Source organism: Chiloscyllium punctatum, chromosome 12 (assembly GCF_047496795.1).
Source record: "Chiloscyllium punctatum isolate Juve2018m chromosome 12, sChiPun1.3, whole genome shotgun sequence".
Classification (NCBI taxonomy): domain Eukaryota; kingdom Metazoa; phylum Chordata; class Chondrichthyes; order Orectolobiformes; family Hemiscylliidae; genus Chiloscyllium; species Chiloscyllium punctatum.
In genome coordinates, this window is record NC_092750.1 from 64,448,209 (window position 1) to 64,476,191 (window position 27,983).

Below are 27,983 nucleotides of genomic sequence, written 5' to 3' on the forward strand. Positions count from 1 at the left end.
AATTTCGTACGTACATTGAAGCAAACTTTTACGTACAATCCTGTTCATAAACCGATTTGTACGTGAACGGGGTCGTTCGTATGTCAAGGCGCGACTGTATATAGATCAGTAATATCTGGGTAATACTTAGCACAGGTAAGCATTCTCATGTTCTGTTAGTACAAACACTTCCTGTGCAACACATCTTTCTTATTCTTTACAACACACATATCCGTAGCAGGAGGCCGCCATTCAGCCCCTCAAGCCTGCTCTGCTTTTCATGGCTAATTAGATCAAAGCCACAACTCCACTTTCCTGTCTGTGTCTCACACCCTTTGTTAAGTTTGGCTTCTATCCAAGCCTGTCCTAAAATATTCAACATATCCTTTGCATTAGCCCTCCCCCGAGACATGTTAGATTATTGGTCCTGGATATTGACAGGAAGTTTCTGAACAACACTGAAAAGGGTTAATGTTACTAGCATCGAAAATATTTCTCTCTGCGCTATCGAATCAGATATGGTGGTGGTAACACTTATGCTTTTCAATAATTTATCAGTTCAAGCCCCACTCCTGCATTTAAGTATCTGATCCCACCTGGCACTCATGTATTGTGCTGAGGAAATGCTATATCAGTGAAGGCTGCTCTGCTTGTCAGTGTAAGAGATCGCACTGAACTATTGAAGGACAACAATGGGGTTCTCCTTGTGTCACAACCATCTTTCCCCTCTCAAAACAGCACAAACACAGACAGATTCACCGCTCCACTTATTCTTCTGGTGGCAAATGTATTAGGAGCAGCATTAGCGTTCAAAATAGTGATTTAATCTGTTCCAAAGTACATTGAGACGTCCAGAGGAGGTATAAGGTACGAGTTCAATGTGAGGGCCAATTTTTCTGACCTTTGATTTCAGGGAGCTCTACTTCCTCAAATAATTCCTTTGTAGTTGGAGCTGTAAAAGACAGGGGGACGATAAGGCTTCAAGGGTTCAGCAATGTGTGGAGTTCTATTTTAAATACTGTGTGCTTGCCCTTGTGAAAAAAGGAATCCTGTCTGGACTAATTTACTTAAGTTGTTAATCTGTTCAATTTGAAGTAGCCCAAACATAAATTATAATTGAGTTCATTCAACTAGACACTAAAAGTAGCAGAAAAGCGAGGTGGAGGGAAATGTTTGAGGGTGTGATTCACCGAGTGTGGCAATACAGTGATGTTGGTCCAGCTTTTGTGGACAGAGACCAATTAGCTGCTTATTCTAATGCAAAATCGGCTGCGCCTTATCAACTTGATTGAGTGTGATAGTGTTGTGGTTATGTTATTTGGACTAGGAGCCTAGCGGTCTACAATGTTGCTTTAAACCATCATTTGTATTACACTATAACATATTTTTATTGTTTCTTCTAGCTGGTTTCATGGTTGCTGTGGGGGTAAATGGTAGAATAAGTTACAAAGTATTGCAATGGGAGTGTTTGAAGAAAATCTATCTGACACGTCCATCCATAAATACCCAAATGATAACCACGTAAATGATATGTACCTCATGTGCCTTCAAAGGTACATTTTCACCATAAAATTAGTTTTCAGCAACAACAACATCTGATTGTGGTAGTGCCTGTTTCAACAGTTCAAGAGGCTTCACAGGAGTGGAACCAGCAGAGGAAAACATTGACATTGAATCAAAGGTGGTGCTATTGAGATCAGAAATTAAAGGCTAGATCAAGAAGATAGGAGCATCTTAAAAACAGGAGATGAAGATAGGGTGATGCAAGGCAGAAGGCAGACATTAAGGACTGCTGAATGTTCAACTATAAATAAAGAGGTGATAAGAGTCAGGGATGTACAGGAGGTCATAATGGAGAAAGGCAGTGACATCAGAGGCCTAGGCATGTGAGGGGAGGGGTTGAGGTGCAAAACCATAGAGAACTGTGAAAACAAAGGATGAGAATTTTTAAAGTTGATGCACTGGTTCACATAAGTCATGATTAATGTGTTAATGAAGCTCAAAGCTAAACATAAGATTAATGCTTTCAAGAGGGCATGGGGTGGAGGGGCACCATCCTTTCACCTCCAGAACTTGGATTTGAATCTAGCCAAGGCTGATGGGATCCTTGTTGGTTTTTGAGGTTCAAATGTGAAATGAGGCAGTAAGTTCATTGGGATCACAGATCAACGTTATTACAAGAGTCATACAGTGGAAACTGGGAAACATGGTTAGACATTCAATGTGGGATAATGACAGGTTCAATTTGTTCCCATGGACTCCTGAAAACAAGAATATTATTAACATATAGCAGTGAATCTAGCTATCTGAAATTCAGGTTATGACAGAAGATTAAAGAATTCTGCCCTGTTTCTTTTTGAAAGGGAGCTTCCAAGATTAGAAAAAGGAAGTTATAAAAACTTAAGATGCTAAACTGTTCACTGAGTTCAAAAACACAGACACAAGCTGCAGTTTATGACCCCAGAGAATTGTCTAGTCTTGATCATTATCGAGGACTCCCTGCTAGAGATGCACATGGATGGGAAAGGGTGGGATGGGGTTTGGCTGTGATGCCTCCAGAGTTAAATAGCCCCATCACACTCGATGACAAGACTCCCTCATGAATCACGATCTGCCATAATACTCAACACTTTCGGCAGCTAATGTCCTCACGAGTATAAATTTTGCAATTCAGCACAGCTGAATAGAAGTCACAGGTTAAGTGCTTATTCTGCTTATTAACCTAACTGAAAATGAGTGCCTCACCTCGACAGCTCAGAATCTCTGGGTTCACTGCTGCTGCGAGGGTTAAATCAGAAATCATCTTGTGAGGTCACTGGTTCAGAAAAAGAACAATTCGATCGTTCTTGTATGTTCCAAAGAGGTGTTTGGCAGGAAAATAAAGATCAATTCTCTTCAGGAATGTGGAGCATTCCGCACACAATGTATATATTCTGGAGAGAGCAACTTATAGCCAAGATTGGATTTGTTAATCATATAAATAAATCATACCTGCTGTTGACTGACCCCTGCAATGTTAGGATTTGTTACTGTCTTCAAATATACATCAGGCAACTGGGCCATCCTGCTTGTTTAAACAGGACAGTGTGCTATTCATCAACATGTAAGTTCTCTGTTAGCCCTTGCCTCTGAACTGTCAACAACAGCCGGCTTGAACATTTACACTCCATATGTTGCATATAGCCTTCAGCGCCTGCATGTGTTTCAGAGACTCTTTCATCCCTGAAACAAATGAAACCAGATGCAGTTGCTGGAACCCAGCATTGATGCTCAAAGACAAATTTATACTAAAAGCTGAATCCAATCAAACGCCTTAACAAGGTTGGTCCCGGAGATGTGTGAGAGTTGTGGTACGGTGCACACAAGGACGCCCATGCAGACACGCTCATGCACGCACAGGCACGTGCATGTATACACACAAACACGTGTATGCACACAGAACCCAGCCAGCACAGACACACATGCAGCCACCTGCAGACATGCACAGAAACATGCATCAATGTGAGCGAATATAGATATAGGCATACATACAAATACTCAGGTGCATGCACGGGGGCATAGATCCATACATACAATGGCCTTGCTATATTCATGAATGTATAGACATGTTTTTGTGAGTGCACATGTGCATAGACATTTGTAGACACATGATCACATTTGGTGGTCCCTAGAACTGACCATTAAATTGAGAGCACCCCAGGATCAGTTCATTGATTAAGAGCAATCAGCCTCTTAAAAGATGCTTGGCATTCCCTAGACCACAACACCTTGCAACAAGTCGGTCAGTGGAGCAGCAATAGTGTTAATGTTTGGTACTTACAATCTGAACCATGCATCCTGAAAAACCTCATGATTTTCCATTTGATCTTAGGTGAGGCAACACCAATATTTCTGCTGTTCTTGACAGGTCCTGTCCTATGCCCTAGGTGGGTTACACATCCTTCAACAAATTTGCTCTTGGAAAAGCTCACCACTAAATCAGCTGACTGTAATCTTTCAAAGAGAGCTTCCCATTGTTCCAAATGTTGAATGCTGGTAGGTCATCAGGGTATAGTACACAGTTAGTAATACCAACTATAACTTGTTTGTTTGGCTTCAGGCAAGTGGCTGCCAGATTTCTAATCTGAGAAGCTGCATTTGACATTAGAAAAGACCATTTGATGTGAGAGGGCCAATATTTTGTTAAGAGATCCTGCCTATATCTCTTCAGCTGATCCATTTTAGCTTTTAAGGGAGCACTTCCCACCCTGTCCATTCAATAGAGGAATTTGGGGAGGGCTGCACTGGCTACTCTATTGCCATTTTGGTTGTCTTTGCAGAATCTGGTTGGCCTATTGGGTTTGGTCTCTAGAAAGAGTGGGGAACTGCTTTGTCTGGGCTGAGTCAGGTCCCTTTCCAACATGGATTGGATTTCTCCTTTCACCGAGGCTTACTTCTCGGGATCTAGACAATAAAAGTATTGTTTTATTTCTGGCAAATCTACGTTGTGTGGAGCTAAGGTTGGATAGCCTGATTTGTCCTTACAAATCTTTAAATTCTGTGAGTAGCCATGTTGGGATACCTCACCGTAACTACATCTAAAATGAAAGTACAGTGTTTAATCTTGCTAATAGTTGGGTGTCGGCTAACCAGATGGTAGGAGATTCAGTTTGGGAATCGTTCAGGCCTCTGACTACCTACACCCTTGCTATTCTCATTGCCTTCCATACCCTGCCTTACCTCCTGATAGATTTGTCCTGGTTTATCTTCTACCTGGCTGTGGTATTTGTTCAGCATGTAGGTCAATTCATCTACCAACAGTCTGGAGTAAGAATCAAATAATTGGCCTCACCCAGCCTCTTGGTTACTCTACATAGCCCACTGAAGCAGACTTTCAGTGACTCACCCTATAAAAGTAGTAACACTAACAAGTAGCCCCATTTTAATGAACATTCGTGAAGTTTTAAGGTGCTCCTGAGTTATGTCACGGAGTCTCGTGAACTGCTCTCAGAACACAAGATATGAAATTTAACAGTGAAAGTTCATCCCCTTGCTCTAAGCATTTTTCCATGATCAGCTTCAGAGCACCTTTTCTTATGCCCATAAAGTAATTCAAAGGGACCACTGCCAGAGGACACCCTGGATAGCTCCAAGGTGGCAACAAGAAACCCCAGATCTTTGTCCTAGTCAAGAGGTTTTTCAATGCAGTACAGGCTGATCATCGTTTTGAAAGTCTGATAGTATAGTTCCAAGTCCCTTGTGACTGTGGGTGATAGGCTGGGTATAACACGCAAAACACAGCCTGTCATAACTTTCTGAAAATCTTCAGACATAAAACTGGCACCTTGGTCTAACTGGATCTCAATCAGTATTCTGTTTCGGATACACCGTATTGGGAGAAATGGTTTTGAAAGTAGGCCTCTGGAAACTCAGCAGCTACAGCCACAAGAGTGGGGACATACTGGCTCTCCATTTGGCTTTTGGCAGGGATCCCACACAGTCTACCATCAGCCTGCTAAATCATTCCCCAAACACTGGTATGGGAATTAGAGGTGGTGGTTTTATATCAGATTAGAGTTTTCCCACAATCTGGCATATCTTTATGGAGACGAGGCCAGTAAAAATATTGACTGAAATGTGGCTGGGTCTTCTGGATATCCAAATGCTCAGCAATGGGAATTGTGTGAGCTATTCTCAGTACCCACTGATGCAACTTGGTGGCACTGCAATCTGGTGTACCACTGTCCAGAGTTTGCCTGCAAGTCTGTCAGGAGGTATCCATTCAGTCTTACAGCGTAGTAACAGACCTTTCAATCCAACTCATTCAAGTTTCCTAAACTAAACTAGTCCCATTTGCCTGCGTATGGCTCATGTCCCTCCTAAACCTTTCCTATTTGTGTGTTTGTCCAAACGTTCAAAGAAAGCAAAAAAAAAAGTCCATCAAGGGCTGACTGACTCTGTTTCTTTACTCTTCCATTCTGAAGCATTGACTTTCTCTGCAGTGATGAGAGAGCAAGGTAACAACCAACTCTTTCAGAAATTCATCAATAAATCAGAGATAAACCAAACATCATGTCATGGACCACAAAACTGTAACAGAAATGTAGTTTTCTTCACAGTTTTGAACTGGAGTGTGAAGAAGAGAGTAAGCTGACAAGTGAGAGGTCTTCAGCAACCTAGCGAACAGCAGATAAAAATCATTCTGGGGAGAGAAACATTTCAAATATCATGCAAAATATTGTTGACATCAACTTTTTATAATACTGGCCTTTTTCTAAATCAGGTTTGATACATGCTTTGTCCAACATCAGATCAGGAACTACCAACTTCCACATTGGAAGCTCTATTTAATATAGCAGAAGCATTCTGGAACTCCTTTTGCTTTAGCTTTGCTGGGAGCCATTTGTGACAACGCATTCAACACAGGGTTGAAGACTCAGGGTAGACTTACTTAACATTTCCTTTGGGTCAGTCAAATCCCTGAAAAGAAATAAGCATCAGACAGCCAAATGGCATAGCCATGTGTCTACAGTGCCGACTTGGCCTCCAATGATGAAATGTGTTTTAGCCTTTGACCAGGCACATTACACAGGAAGGAAAAAATATACGGAATCTTTTCCTGAAACTGTTCTGTCTCTTTGATCTCACAAAGCCTTTCTGAGAATATTGGGGAAAGCCACTACCTCCACCCCTGCCAAGTCATTTCCTAAAAGTAGCTAGACTCTGTCCACAGGCAAACTATGGCCACTCTCTACAGTCAGTGGCCCAGAAATCAGGTTGTACTCCACAAAGGTATGGGTGCGTATGCTCCACAAATATGGTTCAATTAAACCTTTGCATTCAATCTTGCTGTGTAATGATACCTATTCTCAGCTAAAGGGTTTGGGTGGCCCCTGTATCCTACATATGATAAGGGATTTATCCGCCTCACACGAGGGGCAGAAAGTTATTTTTTCTCTCTTAGGGATCTTGCTCACAGCCCCTGTATCCTCATTAATGTTTACTCAGCCTTATGACAGCAGTGAGAGAAACAGTCTGCTTCAGGCTCACTGCCTTTATTCCTGATGAAGGGCTTTTGCCCGAAACGTCGATTTCGCTGCTCGTTGGATGCTGCCTGAACTGCTGTGCTCTTTCAGCACCACTAATCCAGTATTTGATTTTCAGCATCTGCAGTCATTGTTTTTACCTTGTCATGCCCTCTGTCAGGGGCCTGCACTGTGCACCACCAAATCCTAGGGGCTTACCCTGTAACTTCTAGCAATCAGCCCAAAGGGGTCCCATCATTTTGCAATGGAAACATGCAGGCCTCTGTGCATCACTTCCACCCACAGCACCTCTCTTTCTGGCAATAAGGAAGGGATTTCTTTCCATTCCCAATCAAGTCCCCTTGTCCCTGACACTCTGCCTTCATTTCGCCCTTCCATTTTCTATCATCATTCTCAGATTCGTCGGGTGGGGATTGTGTGGGAGAGGGGGGTGGGGGGGGGTGGGGGAGAGAAAAGAGGGGAGTTGTGTGGCAGTTAAAGTGTTTGCCTTGTGCTAAGGGCTTGTCTACAAGCTCACAGCCATCAGTTAGCTGGCTGCTGGAATGTTTGGGTTTTCTAAGTGGGTTCTTACTGGTGTGAGGAGGTGAACTTATAAATTCTTCATGAACGATCTAAAAATTGAACCGGAGCAGGTTGATTGGAAACACATTTTGGTGGATACAACAGTGGACTAAAAATGGGAGAACTTCAAAAGAGAGATGATTAGGCTGTGAGCTAGGTAGATACCCATGAGAAATAAGAAAGGACTATCCAAAGCTACATGACTAGGGATATTGATGAGAAAACAAGGAGAAGCAGATCAGAATAACAATAGCAGTAGAAATTAGGTAGAGTATTTCTAATGCAGGAGAGAAGCAATGTGAAATATCAACTCTTCTTTCACTCTCATCAGGTACTGCCAGTTTTGCTAAATCCTTCCAGCATTTTCTGTTTCCCCTTTTCTGATTTGAGGGGTCAGGAATCATAGACCAGTTGGAGAAGGAGAACTCAGGTCTCCTAGTCTCTGACGCAAACTAACCCTCCATTCCCTTACATTTTGCCCCAAACAAAACCTAATGCCACCAGTTACTTTGTGATAATTCCCATGTCAGGCAGGAGGTGGTCTGGTGTGGGCCTCAGAGTTACAACCGCATAGCCCTCACTTCGGGAAGATAAACTCATTTCCAATCGTTTCATAGTCACTTTCTCACACCTTAAAGGGGTTGTCCCTTATTTTGACATTTGTCTATGCTCCCAAGGGGATGTGATTTCTCCCTTTTTCACAAGTGGAGAATTGCACGAGAGTCTACTCTTGCCTTTGTCTCAGTTTTCCTTTTGAGCACTGTGCACATGCACGCCCTCCTCCCCACTCCCTTCCAGGGGATGTCACGATGATATGGTCACAGGCACCCACCGACTTGATTCCTCAGTCCCACGATTGAAGTATCTCTTCTTTTTTTAATTTCCGAAGAGTTGGTCACCCCTGCCACAACCGACTCAGCTGGAGTTAAAATCCGGCCCATACGTGGTAAGCATTTCCCTGTCCCGGTGGTCAACCTTGAGGTTTCCTTTGAAACTAGCAGAAATCCGTCCTATTGTGGCCAACTTCAAAAGCACCAAAGTAACATGCACAAAGAGCTCCAAGTCTTTAATTACGGACTCAGAGAGAAAATGCTAAACTGGGAACGCACAGAGAGCTGTGAACTTATTATTTGTTTCTGAAACAGAGCACATTTCAAAGGACATCCCAGTTAAAATGAATCAGAAGATGTGGGACGAAATTACTAACATACAAGGACATCAGAGATTCAAACTGTTGATGTTTCTATTTCCTGGAGTCAAACCACATTTCATCTGGTTACCTCCTGATTTTCCCACTTCATGTGACTCCAGTGTCAAAGATTTTAACCCGAACTTCACTGCCCTCAATCTCTGTAGTTGCCCCTTTTTAGTCTCCCTCTTCCCCGTAGTTCTCCCGGTTTCAACAAGAACAATTTGCATTTATATAGAACTTTTGATGCGAACATCTCATGGGAGCATAATGAGTTAAAACGTAACATCAGATGCATGAGGAGATAACAGGAAGGGGTGATCAAAAGCTTGGACAAAGAGGTGGGTTTTCGGGAGCATCTTTCAGTGAGGAGACAGTTAAGGGCTGAGGGAGATTTAGAAAGAATGACAGAACCTGGAAACTAGACAACTAAAAACACAGGCTCCAATGGAAGGACAATAAAATCGGGCAGAAGGCCAGAGCTGGAGCAATGCAGAATTCCTCTGCCTGGAGGAGTGAATCCAGAACAAGACAGAATAATCTGAAAGTAACAGCTAGGCTGTTGGGGAGGGATATCCCCATAAATTGGTTGTCGGATTTTCCACATTACAATGGTGTCTATGCTTCAGAAGTAATTTATTGACTGTGAAGCAATTTGGACTGCCCCGAGGTTATGAAAAGAATCAATTTAAATGCCTGTTCTTTCTTTCCATTAACCAGGCAATGCAAACTCCAGTCTCACAGGGCAGCAAGGAAAGGTGCTGTGGTTGAATTGGACAACGCCTGGAATTCTAAACGGTTAGTGATAATGGACTGATTTCTCCACGTGTCATGGACATGGATTTAGAGTCAAGGGGATTCCAGGGAATCAGTGGCAAATCCTGGAAGGATGGCTCCCTCATGTCGTCCTGTCTTGAAGCAACTTTCCTGTGACAAGATGTCACAGGATCATCAGCCTGCTCCACACAGAGGCAGGAAAGTACTGAAGCCAAGGAAAGTCTCAGTCAAAAGCCATTCCCCCCAGTGAGATAATTTCCCAGGTACTGCTCAGGCCCCTCTTTTATCCTGATATGTCCAGAACCATTGACTTCTCCACCTCTTAATGCTGCCTGGTTTGCTGTGTTCTTCCAGCCTCCTGCCTGTCGACTTTGGATTCCAGCATGTGCAGTTTTTTTTTGTCTCTAGCCCTCTTTTATTTCAGCTGAGAAAGGAGATGTACACAAATCCTTAAGTCTCTCTCCACTCTGGCTGTACCCACCGCTCCCTACACAGCTGCATTCTGGACATTGCTGCTCCTACTTGAGTCTCCTGTACCCCTGGCCAGTGCTCATTGTCATGAATTGCTCAGCAAACAGAGAAACATTTCAATTGAGCTTTTAGACAATAGATGTAACAGAATGAAACGACTAATCTTGAGCATAACTTGCTTCGCAGTGAGGTGCATGGTGTCAAGTTATTTTGAGGACAGGGTACCTCACCTTGCATATGTGGGGGCTACCTGCTGCCTCAAGAACAGAAAGTGAGAGTGTAAAATCTCACGGCACTTCCAACAGCGCAGCATTCCCTCAGTGCTGTGCTCAATTGTCAGCCTGGACAGTGTGCATAAATCTCTGGAATGGGCCTTGAACCTGTGACCTCCTGACTCAGGAGCAATGTGCTATCAACTGGCAACAGCTGTATTCCAAGACGTATGGTCTCCGTTTGACACTTCAATTGACGCATTGGTGCTCTGACCTTTGCTGACTTCTGGCCAAGTTGTCAGCAGCTGTCCACTTTGACCGTTAGTCTCTCGCTAAAACTTGGTCGACTACTTTAACCCTTTTGGTACAAGTTTTGCCCTCTGATGAAATACTCAGGTCTTTTATTTTGCATTTGATCCCTTTACAACATTTTGTAGTGTTCTCCGTTACCTTAACAATAACAACAGTAAAATTCTTCAAACCGCTTCAGACGAGCTGTCCAGCAATGTTTGACAGCTAGTTACAGGTGACCAAAAGAGATCAAACAGGAAAGATTTAATGAGAGCATTAAAAGGAGGAGAGGAACATAAAGGGATGGAGAGGTTTAGAGACTGAATTCCAGAATTTGATGTTTAGATAACTGCAGGCCCAGAGGGTTTGGATGCATTTGACTAAATCTGACACAAGGCCAGAACTAGGAGCACAGAGACCTCAGAGGCTTGGGATGGCATGGTGGCTCAGCGGTTAGCATTGCTATCTCAAAGCACCAGGGATCCAGGTTCAATTCCACCCTGGGGTGACTGTGTGGGTGACGTTTGCACATTCTCCCCATGTCTGCGTGGGTTTCCCCCAGATGCTCGGTTTTCCTCCCACAGTCCAAAGATGTGCAGGCTCAGTGGATTGGCTATGCTAAATTGCCTGTAGTGTCCAGCCTTGGTGGATTAACCATAGGGAATACAGGGATAGAGTAGGGAGGTGGGTCTGGGTAAGATGGTCTTCAGAGGGTCAGTGCGGACTCAATGGGCCAAATGGCCTGCTTCTATCCCACAGGAATTCTATGTTGGGCTGCAGGAGGTTACAGAGAAATTAAAATGAAGGGAGCATCTCTCAATCCACGATGAATTTTTTAACATGTCAAACCACCTACGGACAGGAGTGTATTGGCAATGTTACTGGAATACTACCCCAGATGCCCAGATTATTGCCTTGGGTTTGGGGGAGGGGGGGTGCATTCAAATCCACAGCATCATGATTTAATGTACACATCTGACATATAAAGCTTGCCAATGACAACTATCAGTGGTTGCTGTTAAAAATTAAAACATCTGGTTCACTAGAAGGAAATGGCCCAGCAAACCACTCAGTTGAAAGGCAATTTGGGTGAGCCACAAATACCAGTGACACCCATATCCTACAACAGAATAGAGCAACAACTGAGCATGCAGCAAGTCATTTCCATCCTGACTGAGCTCCATATCAGAAAGACAGCAGGCTTCTGATGAATGGGGCGGCACAATGGCTGTGGTTAGCCTTGCTGTCTCACAGCATCAGGGACCCAGGTTCGATTCTGGCCTTGGGCAACTGTCTGTGTGGAGTGTGCACATTCTCCCTGTGTCTGCGTGGGTATCCTCCTACAATCCAAAGATGTGCAGGTTAGCTGAATTGGCCATGCTAAATTGCCCATAGTGTTAGGTGGATTAGTCAGGGATAAATATAGGGTAGGGGTATGGATGGGTTAGTCTTCAGCGCGTCAGTGTGGACTTGTTGGGCTGAAGGGCCTGTTTCCACACTGTAGGGAATTGAATCTAATACTTGTGTGTTGATCTGTCATCGGCCTTATTGTAACCAAGCCTCCAGGGATTCCTACCAGTCACTGTCAACTGCTATGCTCTCTACTGAAGAAGGGCTACACCCAAAACCTTGACTTCTTCTCCTCCTGATGCTGCCTGGCTTGCTGTGTTGTTCCAGCCTCCTGCCTGTCTACTTTGGATTTCAGCATCTTCAGTTTTGTTTGTTAGAACGCCTCATCTTCCGCTTCGGAACACTTCAACCCCAGGGCATCAATGTGGACTTCACCAATTTCCTCATTTCCCCTCCCCCCCCACCTTACCCCAGTTCCAACCTTCCAGCTCAGCACTGTCCTCATGACCTGTCCTACCTGCCTATCTCCCTTCCCACCTATCTGCTTCACCCTCCCCTCTGACCTATCACCTCCATTCCCACCCACATTCACTTATTGTACTCTTTGCTACCTTCTCCCCAGCCCCCCCCCCCCACCCACCATTTATCTCTCCACTCTGGAGGCTCCCTGCCTCCATTCCTGATGAAGGGCTTTTGCCCGAAACGTCAATTTTCCTGCTCCTCAGATGCTGCCTGACCTGCTGAGCTTTGCCAGCACCCACTCTAATCTAAACTCTAGTTTCTAGCATCTGCAGTCCTCACTTTGGTCTAATCCTCTCCCACTGGCTGCCATCGGTTTCAAAAGGTGTTTTTTATTGATTTATTTCTCAGAGTCACTAAGTTCCTTAATGTCAACTTTAAGAATAAGTGGTAAGTCGATAGAAGCCAGTTAAAAACTTCAGTGGTAGGTGCTGACCTCATAGGCTAGTGCATAAAGGATGAAAGCAAATGGACAGTTCACTTTCTGATTCACATGTTGGCTTCAAAGGAAATAAATTGTTGGGGGCGGGAAGATGTAAAAACTGGCTTGGCTTTGGCTTCACCCATTTTTACTATATCCCACAGGATTCAGATATGCCCCAAATAGTCCTATAAGAAGCCACATGTAAATTCATATTTAATCAGTGCTGGAGTTGACAGCACAATGACAAGTCTGGAAATTACTGCTAGAAAATACCGTCTGTCTGATGTATCACCAATTTGAAATGCATAGATGATTATTGCCTCAGCCAGGACTGCAGATGTCACGAACACACCAAATGGCCGTACAGCCGAGTTGCCAAAGTCATTTTGAGATGAAGGGTGGTGAACAGGCCATCAGCACAAACAAGCCAGCTGCGGTGAGATCAGTCTCGACAACAGATGCTGTGTAAGAACCCAGAATAACAGCTCAGCCCAGAAACTGAAGCTCTGACTGAGATCACAATGCACGTTGAAACGAATTGCTGCTGGGGGTGCTTTTAGATTTCCCTGTGGATTTATACTGATCTCGCAGGGCAAAGGCAAAGAGTTGTGAGGCTGTAGTACACTAAGAAGCAGACCTGCTCACAATGTTAGGAGTGAGTGTCAGTTTACAAGTCAGTTAGACCTGGTTGATGGGACACGGTGCGGTCAAGTAAGGAAGCTGTGGGTTACAGTAGCTCCCCAATATAACTGTGACAGCCCAGCAGTATTGTGACTAGGTATCCAAACAACAACATACATTTATACAGCACTCTTTACAAAATAATCAAGGCAGGTCATTGGAGCATTTCAGAAGCACAGTTGGATTTTGAGCGGTGTAAGGTGAGTTTGAAACAGTTTCCTCTTAAGCTTTCGAAATTGGTTTCGAAGAGCATCTTTAGGGAGGGAACAGAAGTGGAAAATTGGAAAGGTTTAGGAAGGAAATTCAGGGCATTGACAACTGAAAGTGTGGTTCCACTCACCAACTCACCTGGGGGCACCACAAGTAATAGGACACTATATTTAACTGGCATCCAGGCTAATCCATACTGTAAAGCACAATTTTCTGCTGATGTGAATGAGGTTAATTCACAATCCTTTTAATAGCCCCATGCCGAAATGTTTATCAATCCCATTCTCCTCATAACTCTCAATCCCGTTACTAATCAAGAACCCACCTATCTCTGTCTTAAATACAATTCATGACACGAGATCCTGTCTTCCAGTGTCACATACTGTGGGCAACTTACCATATTATCAACTACTTTCTGGACGCTCTCACAGCCAACATATACTAGCATGTCCTTACCCATTAACCTACAAGAAATGGCATAATGGTACTGTCATTAGCAATCAAGAGCTACAGGCTAACGTCCCTAGGACATCGGTTTGATCTCACCATTGGAGATGGTGAAATTTGAATTCAGGAAAATTTGGAACTAAAACAGAGTGCAATGATGACCTTTTCCAGAAACCATGCTAAATGTCTCGGATAACATATTGCCCAGCTAGATGACTGTAAAGAGCATCCCACGACTGGAAATTGGCCAAAAGGCCTTTATTCTGTGGTGCTGATCTCTTGACGTATGAGCTCCTTAAGTATCATACCAATGATTAACATAAAACTCATGGACTCATTGTTCTCTAAATCTGATTTGTCAAGCTTTTTTGAAAACCAACCACACACAAACGTCCTTCTAATCCATGGGAAGAATGCCAGACTTTCCAGTGAGCTGTTAAAGATAAGTTTAAGAGGCTTGTATGATCCCAATTTGCAGGTGTCCTGGATTTAAGCAAACAAGGTGAAGTTTTGATCTGCTAATTTAAGCATTTACCACACAAGATAATCATTGGATATTTTAATATGAAACGATTGTGAAAATCTGCTCTCAGGAAATATAGCTAATATTAATTATTCACTTTGAAGATCTTTGCCCTTAAAACCAGTGCATAAAGTGCTTTACTTGATAACTAATAGAAGATTAAGTGCAGAATCTAGGTGACTACCCTGCATCAGTGGCTGATTCCTCCCACTGCTCAATCCAGCTCAGAGAAGACTATGACAAAAAAGGCAACAAGAGACTTTAACCATGAAGCAGTAGATACAAGCTCTGAATCAACTGTTAAAAAAGGGGAACAAGGGCTGTGCCTAATTTTATGGTTTGAATGTACTGACAGACACAAGGACACATTGGATTTTGTGGCTATAAATGGTGTTTGAATACAATTATGCTGAAACTAATGCCCAGTTTTGAGTTGCCCATTCAGCCTGGTGATAGATCCAAACAATACAACAGAGGATGCTTTTAGTATGAAGGCAGGACTTTGCCATCAATCGGAATGTGCTGTGTCACTCCTACCAATGCTGTCCTAGACAAGTGCAGTAAATCTGCAACAGATAGATTGACAAGGATGAGGTCAAGGTTGGTTTGCATCCTTCACATTGGATCTCTCACCTTCCACAAACACAGTCTGACAGACATATCCTCCAGGTCTTGGTAAGCAGTGTCTGTAGTAGTGCTAGTGACCATTCTTGGTGATGAATATTGAAGCTCCCCATTCAGATCACATTTGTGTCCTTGTTAATCTCAGTGTTTCTTCCACATGGTGTTCAAAATGGAGGAGCACAGTGCCATCAATGAGAGAGGGCAATTTCTTCCACACACAGTTTTTGTTACACAATTTTCTTTTTACACAGAGTGATTTTGTGTGTGGAATGAACGTCAAGGCAAAGTGGTGAAGGTGGGGACAGTTTCAATGTTTAAAAGACATTTAGATAAGTACATGAATAAGAAATGTTTGGAAAGATAGGGGCCAAGTGCAGGCAGGTGGGACCAGTTAAGTTTGGGATTATAGTTGGCATGGACTGCTGGGACCGAAGTGTCGGTTTCCCTGCTATATGACTGCATGACTCCACGCAATGGTAACCAGCTGATGGTTCCTTGCTTATGTTTGACCTGGAGCCATGTGACTTCTGAGTCAAGGCTGAGGATTTTTAGGGCCACTCCCTCCCAACTATACACCATTGTGCTACCACCCTGCCAGTGAGACAGGGCGTGCCCAGAGATGATGTTGGAGGAGTTTGAGATTCCTGGGACTGGCTGTATGGTATGATTCATTGCCTACATGTATATGAATATATTTGCATAGACTGTAGAACAGCTCTCCCAGTCTGGTTAGGGTGGGGGCGGCTGATGTAAGGAAGGAGAAATTAACAGAGGCTCGGGGTCTACTTTGTCCAAAGCAACATTGATGGTGGCTGGTAGCTCCTGTTTTATATTTATTATCATTTGAAAGAGTGGTTTGGATAACTAAGTGGTTTGCATAATCTTTTCAGAAGGTGGTTACGATTTAATTACATTATTCTGGGTCTGGAGTCACAGATATAATAGATTAAATAAACCCAACAGTTCACAGTCACTGCTGGGGCCTAGTGAACAAATTAAAATGACAGTAGTTTTGTGATCATCGTTATTGATAAAAGCCTAATTTCATTGCCAGATTTATTTATCTAAATTAACTGAAATGAAATTCTCCAGTGATCTATGGAGGGATCTGAACTCATATTTTAAGATCACCAGTCCAGCTCTCTAGATTACTTGTCTGTCAACAAAACCATTATGCCATTGTACCTTTTTGATCAATCTATTTTCTAAAGCCTTTTGTGTGGCTCAGTGTTAAATATCTGAAAATGCTCCTGCAATACATCTTGAGATATTTTATCACAGTAAAGACACCACATAAATACAAGTTGTTGTTGTAATTTTCACAGGTTTGTTAGGGCATCTCCCCTTTCTCTGGTGTCTCAGGCTTGTGCACAGCTTGTCTGTGCATTTATCCAACTTGGGATTGATACGTCAACATCTTTTATTTTATCTGCAATTTCTGACATAATCCAGTCTGTCCTCAGTCAGCTTCGAAACCCTCAAGCCTCATGTTAGGCACGCATGCCATACATTTCAACCATTCTAATATCACGTCACACAGGGCAGTCCAACATTTCCACTATTCCAACTCTATGAGACTTGCAATCATACGTATTCGCACAGCAAACTCTAGGGCATGTGGCTGCAGCCAAATGTTCCCGTTGAGTGACAGCTGATAAGACAGTTGTTCAGGTTGCCTTGGCCAGCCACAGTCTGTCCCTCCAGACCAGCCCTCACTATAAATCACTAAGCTTGGAAATCCATGGGAAAGGGCTGGCTTTGTGCAGTGTAACAAGGAAGAAACAGATTGAGACTAATTTATTTCTCCTTATGTGTCGCCCACTGGGCATTGTAGAATTCAGAGTGCTGATTACCACCCAGCAGCAGCGACGCACGTGCCAAGAGGATGAAAAATTCGGTCACCAATAGGCCAGGATGATATTACGCTTTGCCAGTGTCAAAGCATCGCAAGACAAACTGGCAATGTGCCTCCAGCAATCGCCTTCGCACTGAAGAGGAGCTTGAGCTGTTGCCTTCACCTCTGCACTTGGTGTCAAAATTTATGGAGGTCAGAGGGTTTGATTTATTGCTCCAGGGACACAGTGATGCAATTAGCACACAGTCCCTACAGATCAGAGACTGAAACCATAGCAGGCTGTTGTTACAGCCTCTCTTGCTCTTCCTTTCCTTCTGATGAATGGGCTTCGGCAGGTCGGTGTGGACTTGCTGGGCTGAAGGGCCTGTTTCCACACTAAGTAATCTGATCTGATCTAATCTAATCTAAGTAATCTAATCTAAACATCCTACTAAGGCAGCCTGAAGGTTCAGGGGAGGGCACATGCATTTCTATGAGCCCTGTCATGCATGTTTCCACTAAAGCTGGGGAACTATCAGGGGTTTGAAGCGATGCTTGGGTTGCTGTCTGAGAATGAAATAGTAACTGTTAAATTCAGATAAGCAGCAGATAAGCAGAAAAGCCAAAAGCCTTACATGTCATGATCTAAGTTAGACACAGAGTACGACACTTAAAATCCAGAGTTATTCTTCGTATGTGTCCTTTTTCTCTGGCAGCCCATAAAGGTTTGCACAGCAATACAGGAGCCTTTATTCAGTGTTCCTTTCCAGCATAAATTATTACCTGGTATTTACAAGCTACATGCCTAATACAGAAAATAGCATCAACACTACAATTTGCCGATACTTGACTCAGTTACCAAAAATACACATTCATTCATTGTAATAAAAAGATCTGAAGAAACATAATCAACCAAAATTTGACAGAGCCCCATAAGGAAAAATGATGAACAAAGCTTTGGCCAAACAGACAGGTGTTAAGAAGCATCTTAACAGGACGACTAGGGAGTAGATTCCTCGAGATTTAAAGAAGGGAATTCCAGAGAATAGAGTGCAGGCAGCTGAAGGCAAGACCACCAAGTGTAACAGCAGGATCTACAGAACCACTTTGCTACAAAAGCAATTATCAGCCGTGACTATGAAGGACTGATACAAGTCAAGGGTGAATGAGTCATTTCGTAAAAGAAAAGAGGACAGAGAGGTTGGAGTAGGAAAAGGAAACAGCAGGCGTGTGTATGAAGCTGTTGTGAAGGCATTTCACTGGGAGCAGAGCAGTTTACACTACAGTTGGTCTGTGTCACATTTGAGCTGCCTGACCCTGATACTGGGAGCACATGAGAGTGGAACAATACTCTGTTCCCCAACAGTGACATCGCTCGACTTCACAAACAAGGCATTTGTCATCAAATATTCAGCGCGCATTTCAAAAGATGAAATGGCTTACGATTTTTAAACACCTAATCAAAGTGCTCAAACTAATTACTTCGATGTTTCTTTTTAAAAATATTTAACCCTAATTAACATCACAAAAAATAATTAATCTGGTCATTGCTGTTTCTGGGATAAATATACAACATTGAAAAAATAAACCTAGTATACAAATTTGTCTATAAAGGTGTTCCCCCAAATCCACGGGGTGATATGTTCCAAGACCTATCACAGATGCCAGAAACCACGAACTTGATCATTTAAATGGGAAATTTACCTCCCTGGCAGCCCCCTGGAATTACTTCTGGAATGTTCCATATAATATAATGGGGTGGCATGGTGGCTCAGTGGTTAGCACTTCTGCCTCACAGCACCAGGGTCCTGGGTTCGATTCCCGCCTATCTGTGTAGAGCTTGCACATTCTCCCCGTGTCTCCATGGGTTTCCTCCGGGTGCTCTGGTTTCCTCCCACAATTCAAAGATGTGCAGGTTAGGTGAATTAGCCATGCCCACAGTGTTAGGAGCATTAGCCAGGGGTAAATATAGGGTATGGAATAGGTTTGGTTGGGTTTCTTTTCGGAGGGGCAGTGCGGACTTATTGGGCCGAGGGGCCTGTTTCCACACTGTAGAGAATCTAATATAATATTTTCGGGTAAACCACAGAATCCGTGGATACGGGGGTTTTACCATATAATATGCTATGGTTTGCTGTATTTCCGACATTGTAAGATTGACTGCACTTCAAAGGCTGCATAAATGCAAGGCTTTTTTAATTCCCATTTGCCGCGATTGTGGCCTTACACAGGGTCTACTCAAATTGCAAAGCTCATGTTGCGGTGATTTTCGAAGATGTGTCATGCACTGCTAATAATGAACTGAAGGAGTTGGGCTCCCTCATCTATAAATTTCTTGCTGCATACTTCAGAAGGCCTGTGTGTGACTGACCCACAGCTCTGCATGGCTCCCCCTCAGCTCTTGAGGTACCTGAAAGCACAGTCATTCCCCTGCTGGCTTCAAAAGAATCAAACAATATAAAATAACTTTTGGCTAAATATGCTGTGGATTTATAGCTAAGCCATTTAAGCTCATGTAGTCCATATCTAGGGAAGAGCCACATTGTTAGAAATCAAGGATGTTACTGCATTTTTTTGCAGAGTGCGCTACAGATATGATTTGTCTCACTCTCCTGAATGATTGCAAAGGCAAAGATCTACAGTATACAGTTAGACACCATTTTGCTCAGGGACATCAAGAAAAAGAGAATTCATGAAAAATCCCTGGAACATAAACAGAGCCTTAAGGAACACAGGCAGAGAGGGGAGCACAGGCAGAAGAGAAAAACAGAAAAAGAACGAACAAGCAGTGGGAGATGGCAGGAAGACAGGGAACAAGAGGGCCGAGAGCATAAGTAGAGGCAGAGAATCTGAACATTAAGTGAATAAAGAGAGGGGGAGCATGATCAGAATAGGCAGAGGGGAGCACAAATGTACTTTGATATGGACATTATCAGTGGGCAGGCTAGACTCAATTACAAAGAACAGTACTGCACAAGGGAACAGGCCCTTCAGACCTCCAAATGTGTCCTGACATATGATGCCTTTCTCAACAGAAACCCTTTTGCCTCAGCTTCTATACTATGCCTACTCATGCATCAATCAAGATGCTGCTTAAATGTTGCGATTGAATCTGCTTCTACCACCTCATCTGGCAGCACATTCCAGGCACTTTCTACTTGCTGTGTGTAAAAAAAAACTTGCCTCTCACCTCCCCCTTAAACTTCCCCTCTTTTACCTGAAATCTGTCACCTAGTAATTGATATCTCTACCCCAGGAAAAAGACTCTTAACTATACATTCAATTCTCGCCCCTCATAATTTTGTAAACTTCCATCAGGTTGACACTTTGCCTCTCCCATTCAAGTTTGTTCAATCTCTTCCTATAAGCTCACATCCTCCAAGCCAGGCAATATCCTGGTAAATCTTTTCTGTACCCTCTGTAAAGCTTCCACAGCCCTCTGGCAGTGTTGAGACAAAGCGTAAGTAGTGTGTGACCTGTTATGCTGTCAGATAACTTCAGCTTCATGACCTACCAAAAGGTGAAAACGTGACAGATGTGTGGAGACTGGAAGTGTCGAGTGAGATGAAGAATCCACACTCTGATTAGCTCACAAGTAATACTTTACTGTCACACAGTAAGGCAATTGAATTACAGATATTAGGTCCAGAACCTGAACACCATCCATTGAGTAAGAGCAGCTGTCTGTAACCACTAACGTTTTTGTACAGACTTTATGAATCTCAACCTTATTCTTTTCAGTTCTGGAGCCCATTCAAGTTTAACAAAGCACACATTTAGATGAGTGACAGTGAGTTGACAGTATCCTTTCACTTCAGGAATCTAGATTCCAATCCTAAACTAAGAATCCTCTGTATTCACACAATCCAACTCTGTTCCCTTCAGGTCACGAAGCCAAAGCACAGAACCATAAATAAGTTGGTGATGAATGGAAAATGTCATTTGGAGCCTCTGGGAACAAAGAGACTCGGGAAAAACAAAAATCAGATAACATCTTGAAGCTGATACCAGAGCATTATTGCTCAGAGAGTGATGTTATACCAAATCTGTTCATGAATGGAGTGGGGAGATCTCAGTCCATATGGTTACAAACTCTGTGCAACAGAATCTTGTTGCACCATGTCTGTGCATGAGTGGAGGAATTTTCCAGAACAAACACTGAATCTACTACTGGAGGCTTGTGATACTCAAGGTGTGTCCACTGTAATCCAAGCAAGTTAACAAACATATAAGTATGGTTGGGGGGGTAGGTGACGTGAACTCACACTTGTCATAACCCAATCAGCCTAATATTTATACAAAACATTATGACTTTTGCTAGGACAAGAAGAGCACTTGTCAGAGTATTACCACAGAGTGTTACAGTTTTGGCAGATTTTATGTTCTCAGACTGCAAACTCTTGCCAGTGTAAACATTCCTGAAATGGTACAGTGTCCCGCAGTCTACCCATCCTCACCCAATGCCATACTCACCAATCATTGCTGAGGCCACCCGCTGTCGAGGGTCATAAGGACACTTCCCTTTTCCACACTCAGTCTGTTCATGATGAAGCACTAGTTGTTCAGCCTGTAGGGATGGGTGGTTGAGTAGGGAAAAGGGGGAGGGAGAGAGGAGAAATAGCAATGAATGAAGAGTCAGCCACAGTGACATGAACCAGCACTATACAGTCTTTCACCATCCAGACCCCACCCTGAAAAAAGAAGAGCATCTTTCAACATGCTGCATGGAAAGTTGCTGCTGTCAAGTTCATACAGAGTGTGATCATTTGCGAAAACAGACCATGGAAATTGGGATCATTCAGACAGATGTTAGTGCACTCCCTGCATGTACGTCTAACAGACTTGAACCAAACCCTTCCCTCAGAAATTTCACAAACTGTTAAGTACACAGTAATTCAGTACAAACAAATTCAGCATTAGTCTGACACTCCCATACATTGGGATTTGAACCCTGTGATAATATTAGTCAATTGCATTGAAACTCCTCATGGGATAAAACTGCGACTTTCTTTCTTCACCTTAAAAATACACAAGTCCCAGGTATTTAAACTGATTTCACTTCCTTCATCAGAAATCTCATTCCGAACAATGTTTCGTGCTGGGTTGAGTCCAGAGCCCACAACGCTGTCTCCCCACTGTTTGCACTTGGCTATTGGATGCAAAAAAACACAACGACTTGGCAAAGAATTCTGAAACTCAGCAGAGCCAGTTTGGTCCAAGTGGCGGCTGCAAATATCATTGTTGTCTTTTTTAATTTCAACATAATTTCATTTAATATAGAGTCATACAGCACAGAAACAGACCCTTCAGTCCAACTCGTCCACGCCGAGCAGATATCCCAAACTGACCTAATCTCATTTGCTAGCATTTGGCCCATATCCCTCCAAACCTTTCCTATTCATGCACCCATCCAGATGCCTTTTAGATGTTGTAATTGTACCCTCCACCACTTCCTCTGGAAGCTCGATCTATACATGCACCACCCTCTGTGTGAAAAGGTTGCCCTTAGGTTCCTTTTAAATGTTTCCTCTCTCACCTTAAATCTATACCTTCTAGTTTTGGACTCTGCTGACCTAGCAAAAAAGATCTTGGCTCATCACCCTATCCGCGACCCTTATGATTTCATAAACCTCAGCCTCTGACGCTCCAATGAAAATAGCCCCAGTCAGTCAATTTAGCCTCTCTGTGTAACTCAAACCCTCAAGTCCAGGCAATATGCTTGACAATTTTTTTTGCACCCTCTCAAGGTTAACAACACCCTTCTCGTAGAAGGATGACCAGATTTGTATGGAGTATTCTAAAAGTGGCCTGACCAATGTCCTATACAGCCGCAACATGGCATCCCAACTCCTTTACTCAATGTTCTGAACAATGAAGGTGAGCATGCCTTCTTCACCACCCTGTTCACCTGAGATGTCAGTTTCAAAGAACTTAAAAGGACGGGTTCAAATGTTTCTCTTTTGTTGTTGCTTCCTCACATTTTTCAACAATGTTGAATCCACACCAACTTTTTAAGACACTTTTTCTTGCAGTGAGAACTTGTACTATACAAACTACCGCACACACTGCTAATGCCTTTTCATGCTATTGCAGCAATACTTCCCTGCTGTTTTCTGTGGACTTTTAAAAACCCTTTAGAAATATACTTTGTTAAAAGGTCAACCCCATTTCTATCTAATGATTTAACAATCTGTTCTATTTCATTACTTTTAAAGGGTGTAAGGACTTTGAGAACTATTCCTTAACTGGTTGATTCCTCACATCCATCATTGTTTTCCTAAGTTATTTGTCGCATCAAGAGGCACTGATCAAACCTTAGCAGTATCCACATAATGGCTCCCTTGTTGAATACATCCCTGTCCTGAAAGCCACTAAAAAACCTATTATATTATGCAAATAACAGGCTCCCACTAATTGTCCACCACTTCAAACTACATACTGTCACATTCCTCACCAAACTGTGGTGACTACAGTTTACTCCAGTATGCAAGGATGGTGGCACTATCAAGTATGACCTTGGGATCATCCGAAGTGCATTAAGACCAATGAAGAACTTTCAAACTATCATCTTCTTTTTCTTAGATAGTTCCTCAGGACCATGGATGTACTTGCATCGGAGGCAGTTCAGAGACGGTTCACCAGATTCATTCCAGAGATGAAAGGCCTGTCTTGTGAAGAGAGATTGAGGCATTGATGCCTGTACTTGCTAGAGCTTAGCAGAATGAGAAAAGATCTAATCGAGGCATAAAAAGGTACTAAAGTGGATTGGCAGACATAAACAAGATGCTTCCTCATGTGGGGTAATCTGGAATGAGAGGTCATAGTATTAGGCTAAGGGGTAGCAGATTTAAAACAGGTGAGGAGAAACTATTTCTCTCAAAGTGTCATGAATGCGTAGAATTCACTACCCCAGAATGTAGTAAACAGCAGGATAGTGAATACATCGGAGGAGAAAATGGACATTTAATTAATAATGGGTTAAAGGGTTATGGAGGGTGGGATGAAAGTGGATTTGAGGATGACAGAAGAACAGCCACGATCATATCAAATGTAAGAGCAATCTTGGGGAGCTGAATTGCCTACTCCTGCTCATTTTTATGTCTCCATTCTGGTTTGATCGGTTTTAACATCATTGAAAATTCCAGTCCAGGATCTGAAGATTCTGTCACTTGCACACCACGTATCACTTAAAGTCTTGGGGAGGTGTGTTACTTGGAGAGTTGTGCACTGCCTCTGATGTGTCAACCTCACCTCTCCATATTCTGGATGAAGTCTGTCGATCTGCTCAGCGCTTTTCCCAAATGGACCCTCTCCATTCTGATCAGTCACGAGCTAGGGTCTCCCATGTGTTGCAGGGGAAGCTCAACAACTTCAGTGACGCTTTCAGGATATCCTTAAAGAGTTTCCGCTGTCGTCTTAGTGCTCTCCTGCTGCGATCGTGTTCAGAGTAGAGCAGTTGGCCGTGAAGTCTGACGGCAGGCCTACGAGTGACCTGCTCCACTTAGTGGAAGATGCTTTAGGTGATGGGTGCCTCAACAGTGGGCAAGTTGATTTTGAAGAGGGCACTGTTGTTGGGTATTGAAGTGAAGTCACTGTTTTAATGTACAAAATGCATCGCCCAATTTGCGCACAGCAAGCCCCCACCAACTGCAACATGACAATGACCAGATAATATGTTTTGGTATACTTGTTAGGGGATAAATATTGGTCAGGGAAATTTCCCTACTTTGAATAATGCCATTGGATTATCTACCTGAGAGGGCAAAGGTGGCCTCCATTTAAAGTCTCATCAAATGTAATAAATGGTATTGCATGGTCAGCCTAGATTTTATGATCAGCTCTCAAGTGGGATTTGAACCCTGACTCAGAGGTGAACCTGATTCAAGTCAATATGGATGTGCTGGGGAGGAGAGATTTTCGCTACCTCCCCACAGAGGAATGGGGTGGGCTGTGGTGGTAATGCTTAGCAATCATTTACTCTGGCTACTACTCATTCCTCTGCCATCGCTAAAACAGATGATCTTCTAATGTATCGGATTACTGAACATAAATGTGCTGCAACATTAAAACAATGCCTTTACTCAAAAATAAGGGCCTCTTACTCTCAGAGTTGCTCAATAATTCTACTTACAAACTGCTGTTTCAGGGATACATTTTCACAAAGCATTGTGCACAACAGGAACACAATGAGGACTTGAGATGTCTCCCTAGGATGCACTGAATGTGTAAGAATGAGGTAGAAACATTAAGTATAGGAGGAGTTGGCAATTCAGCCCTTCAAGCTTGCTCCATTATTCAACATGATCATGGTTAATCATCCTGTTCCCACTTTCTCCTCCATACCCTTAGATCCCTTTAGCCTAAGGGCTCTATCTGACACCTTCTTGAAAGAAAGTTTGGTTTCAAACCTTAGGTTTCTGTGGCAGAGAATTCTGTATGCTCACCTCTCTCTGGGTGAAGAAATTTCTCCTCATTTCAGTCCTACATGGGCTACCTATATCCATGGACTATGGCTGTGACCTGTGGCTCTGAACATAAACAGGGATGTAGCATGAGCCATTAATGACTTCTACATGAATATTGCCATCTAGGATTTCTAGTCGGTGATAGTTAATGCGGCTCCCTCCAGAAAGAAAGTGATAATGGTGATCAGCCATACATGGGTTAAAATGGGAACACTCTCCAGAACACTTTCTGCAATGGCAGTCACTGAGCATGCTCCTTTCCCATTCCAGCTGGTGTCACTTCTTTCTACAAGGAATAAACACTGTCCTGCAACTGGGATATCAATCATGCAAAATCAACGCACTTTTCCAATGTTGCCCTCTTGCACATCCCAATTTCCTTCACTCTGCCATTGTCTGCAGCTGTCTAAATCCTAGGGATTCTCTCCTTGAATGTCTCCTGCTTCCTCTCACTCTCTCTAACTCCTCCATTGGGATACTACCTAAAGGTTGCCTCATTGGACACAGTATTTGGTCATATGCTCTACAATCTCCTTAAATGGCTCAGTGTCATTTTCTGTCTTGATTGCTCTCAGAAGGCTCTATTTCACTATGTTAAAGATGCTACACTAATGCAAGGATTTGTCCGTTGTTGCAGCTTTTCAGTGGCCTTGAAAGAACAGCCACAGAATGTGGAAACAGGCAGCTCCCTCACTGAATAGCTCACAGTTCCTTTGCAGTTTTATGTGTCAGATGGTAAAGGAATCAAAGTGACATTAAATGGAGTTGAACCTCATCTATGTTATTGGTGTTAGGGGCTTGCCCTTGGGGAATGTGAAAGTTTTGTGTGCAATGTGTAATATCAGCACAGCAAGGCAGCTGACTGCACAGTGTAAATGACGTTATCACCCAGGATTGCTCATCCACTGCCAAAATGGCAGTTGGTTTGAACTTTGACCTGAGCAGCATCTAGCTGCTAGCATGACATTGTGCAGTATACCCTGGGAAGTGCTGGTTAACAGGATTTAATTTTTTTTACTGCAACAGGTTAAATGCTTATTTGAAAAATAATCTTTCTTTGCCTCTACCCCCCACCCCCACCCAATGATAACAGTTTCTCCTCAAACAAGAGATAAAACAAAATCCTTTCTGCTCACCATTTCGAATGCCCCATGCAAGATCTCCTGCCAAAGACTCCTGGAAGCAATAGCTCGCGTTTGGGATTAATTTTCTCTGTGGTAACCTTATCCAACATCTGTACTCATGGGCTGAGGCAGTGAGTGTTAGTGGAACAGTCGAGCAAGCTTAACGCTTCAATATTGAACAATCCAACAAATAATTATTAGGGTTAGAAGGGAATGTGGAAAGGGTGTGAAGAAGTAGGCTCTTGTGGATCACTGCAAAGACTGTTTACTTTTATTTTTCAGCATCTCAAAATGGGAAAGGAAAAGTGTTAAAAAGCAAGGGTTGTGGAAAGGACTACTGCATTTTTTTTTAAGCAGTAGGTTATCAAACCCTCATTGTCAGTGCTGTTTACACTGTTGTTGGTTGGTGGAGGTAGTTACTACAGATCAGCTGAGGCCAGGAAGTGTGTATGAAGAAAGATTCAACCAGTAACAAGTAGCTGATTGGTCTGTGGATGTAGTGACCAGTTGTTGATTACATAAGCCCTCTGCCTGCCAACAGCTATATGATTGGCTCCCAGGGAGCTGAACAGCTTGTGGATGTAAATGTTTGGGCAGAAGCCACTGAGCCACCCAAAAGGAAGTCTGTCTTTTTTTTCTACAGTCAAAAAGCCTGAACAAAACCAGTTTATTTGCCACAGCAGTTGCTGAAAGCTGTGATTTATTGGCTAAACGTCAGCTACATCGTAAGAATGAAGCAGTCACCCTGCGCTTCCTACAGGTGAAAGTACTTGGAGGGGGAAAATTGGTGGGTAGCAAGTCCAAACAACTAAAAAGGATAGTCTCAGTGAATCCTGTGAAAAAGGATCTTTGAACTGTCTTCCCAGCCTTTCCCTTTGTTCATGACACTAATTTTTTTTTGTCTGCATGTATGTATGGGGCATGCACAGGGTTTATACAGTGTTTAATTATAATAAATAGTAATTTTTGTTAAGTGCAGAAACCTGTATCTAAAAGACAGGTAAATTGAGGAATATTGCATACTTTAATACGATCTAACTTCTGAGATAATCCTGGGGCTGGTTTCCACTTCTCCAGTGAGGCACAGTAAGCATAAACATTGGCACAGACCTAGACATTCAATATACCTCCAAATATTTACAGTTGATTTTAATACCCAGCTCTGTTTCCCCATCAACTTGTAACTGCTGAAGCTATCGCAACAGCAATATTATCTATGCAGCTCAGATCAAGCAGACCAACATGTCTTAGTCCCAATCCACACAGCGCATTTTACA

At 43.0% G+C, this 27,983-nt stretch overlaps 1 protein-coding gene across 2 annotated transcripts in view; it reads right to left on the minus strand.

Moving 5' to 3' along the window:
• The window catches only part of sema3h (sema domain, immunoglobulin domain (Ig), short basic domain, secreted, (semaphorin) 3H), a 169,155-nt gene that overhangs the window by 42,451 nt on the left and 98,721 nt on the right, over positions 1 to 27,983 (minus strand). For both annotated transcript variants that reach the window (XM_072582670.1, XM_072582669.1), the window contains exon 5: positions 21,591 to 21,684. In XM_072582670.1, the coding sequence (XP_072438771.1) occupies positions 21,591 to 21,684 (94 nt within the window). The remainder of the gene's footprint in view (positions 1 to 21,590; positions 21,685 to 27,983) is intronic.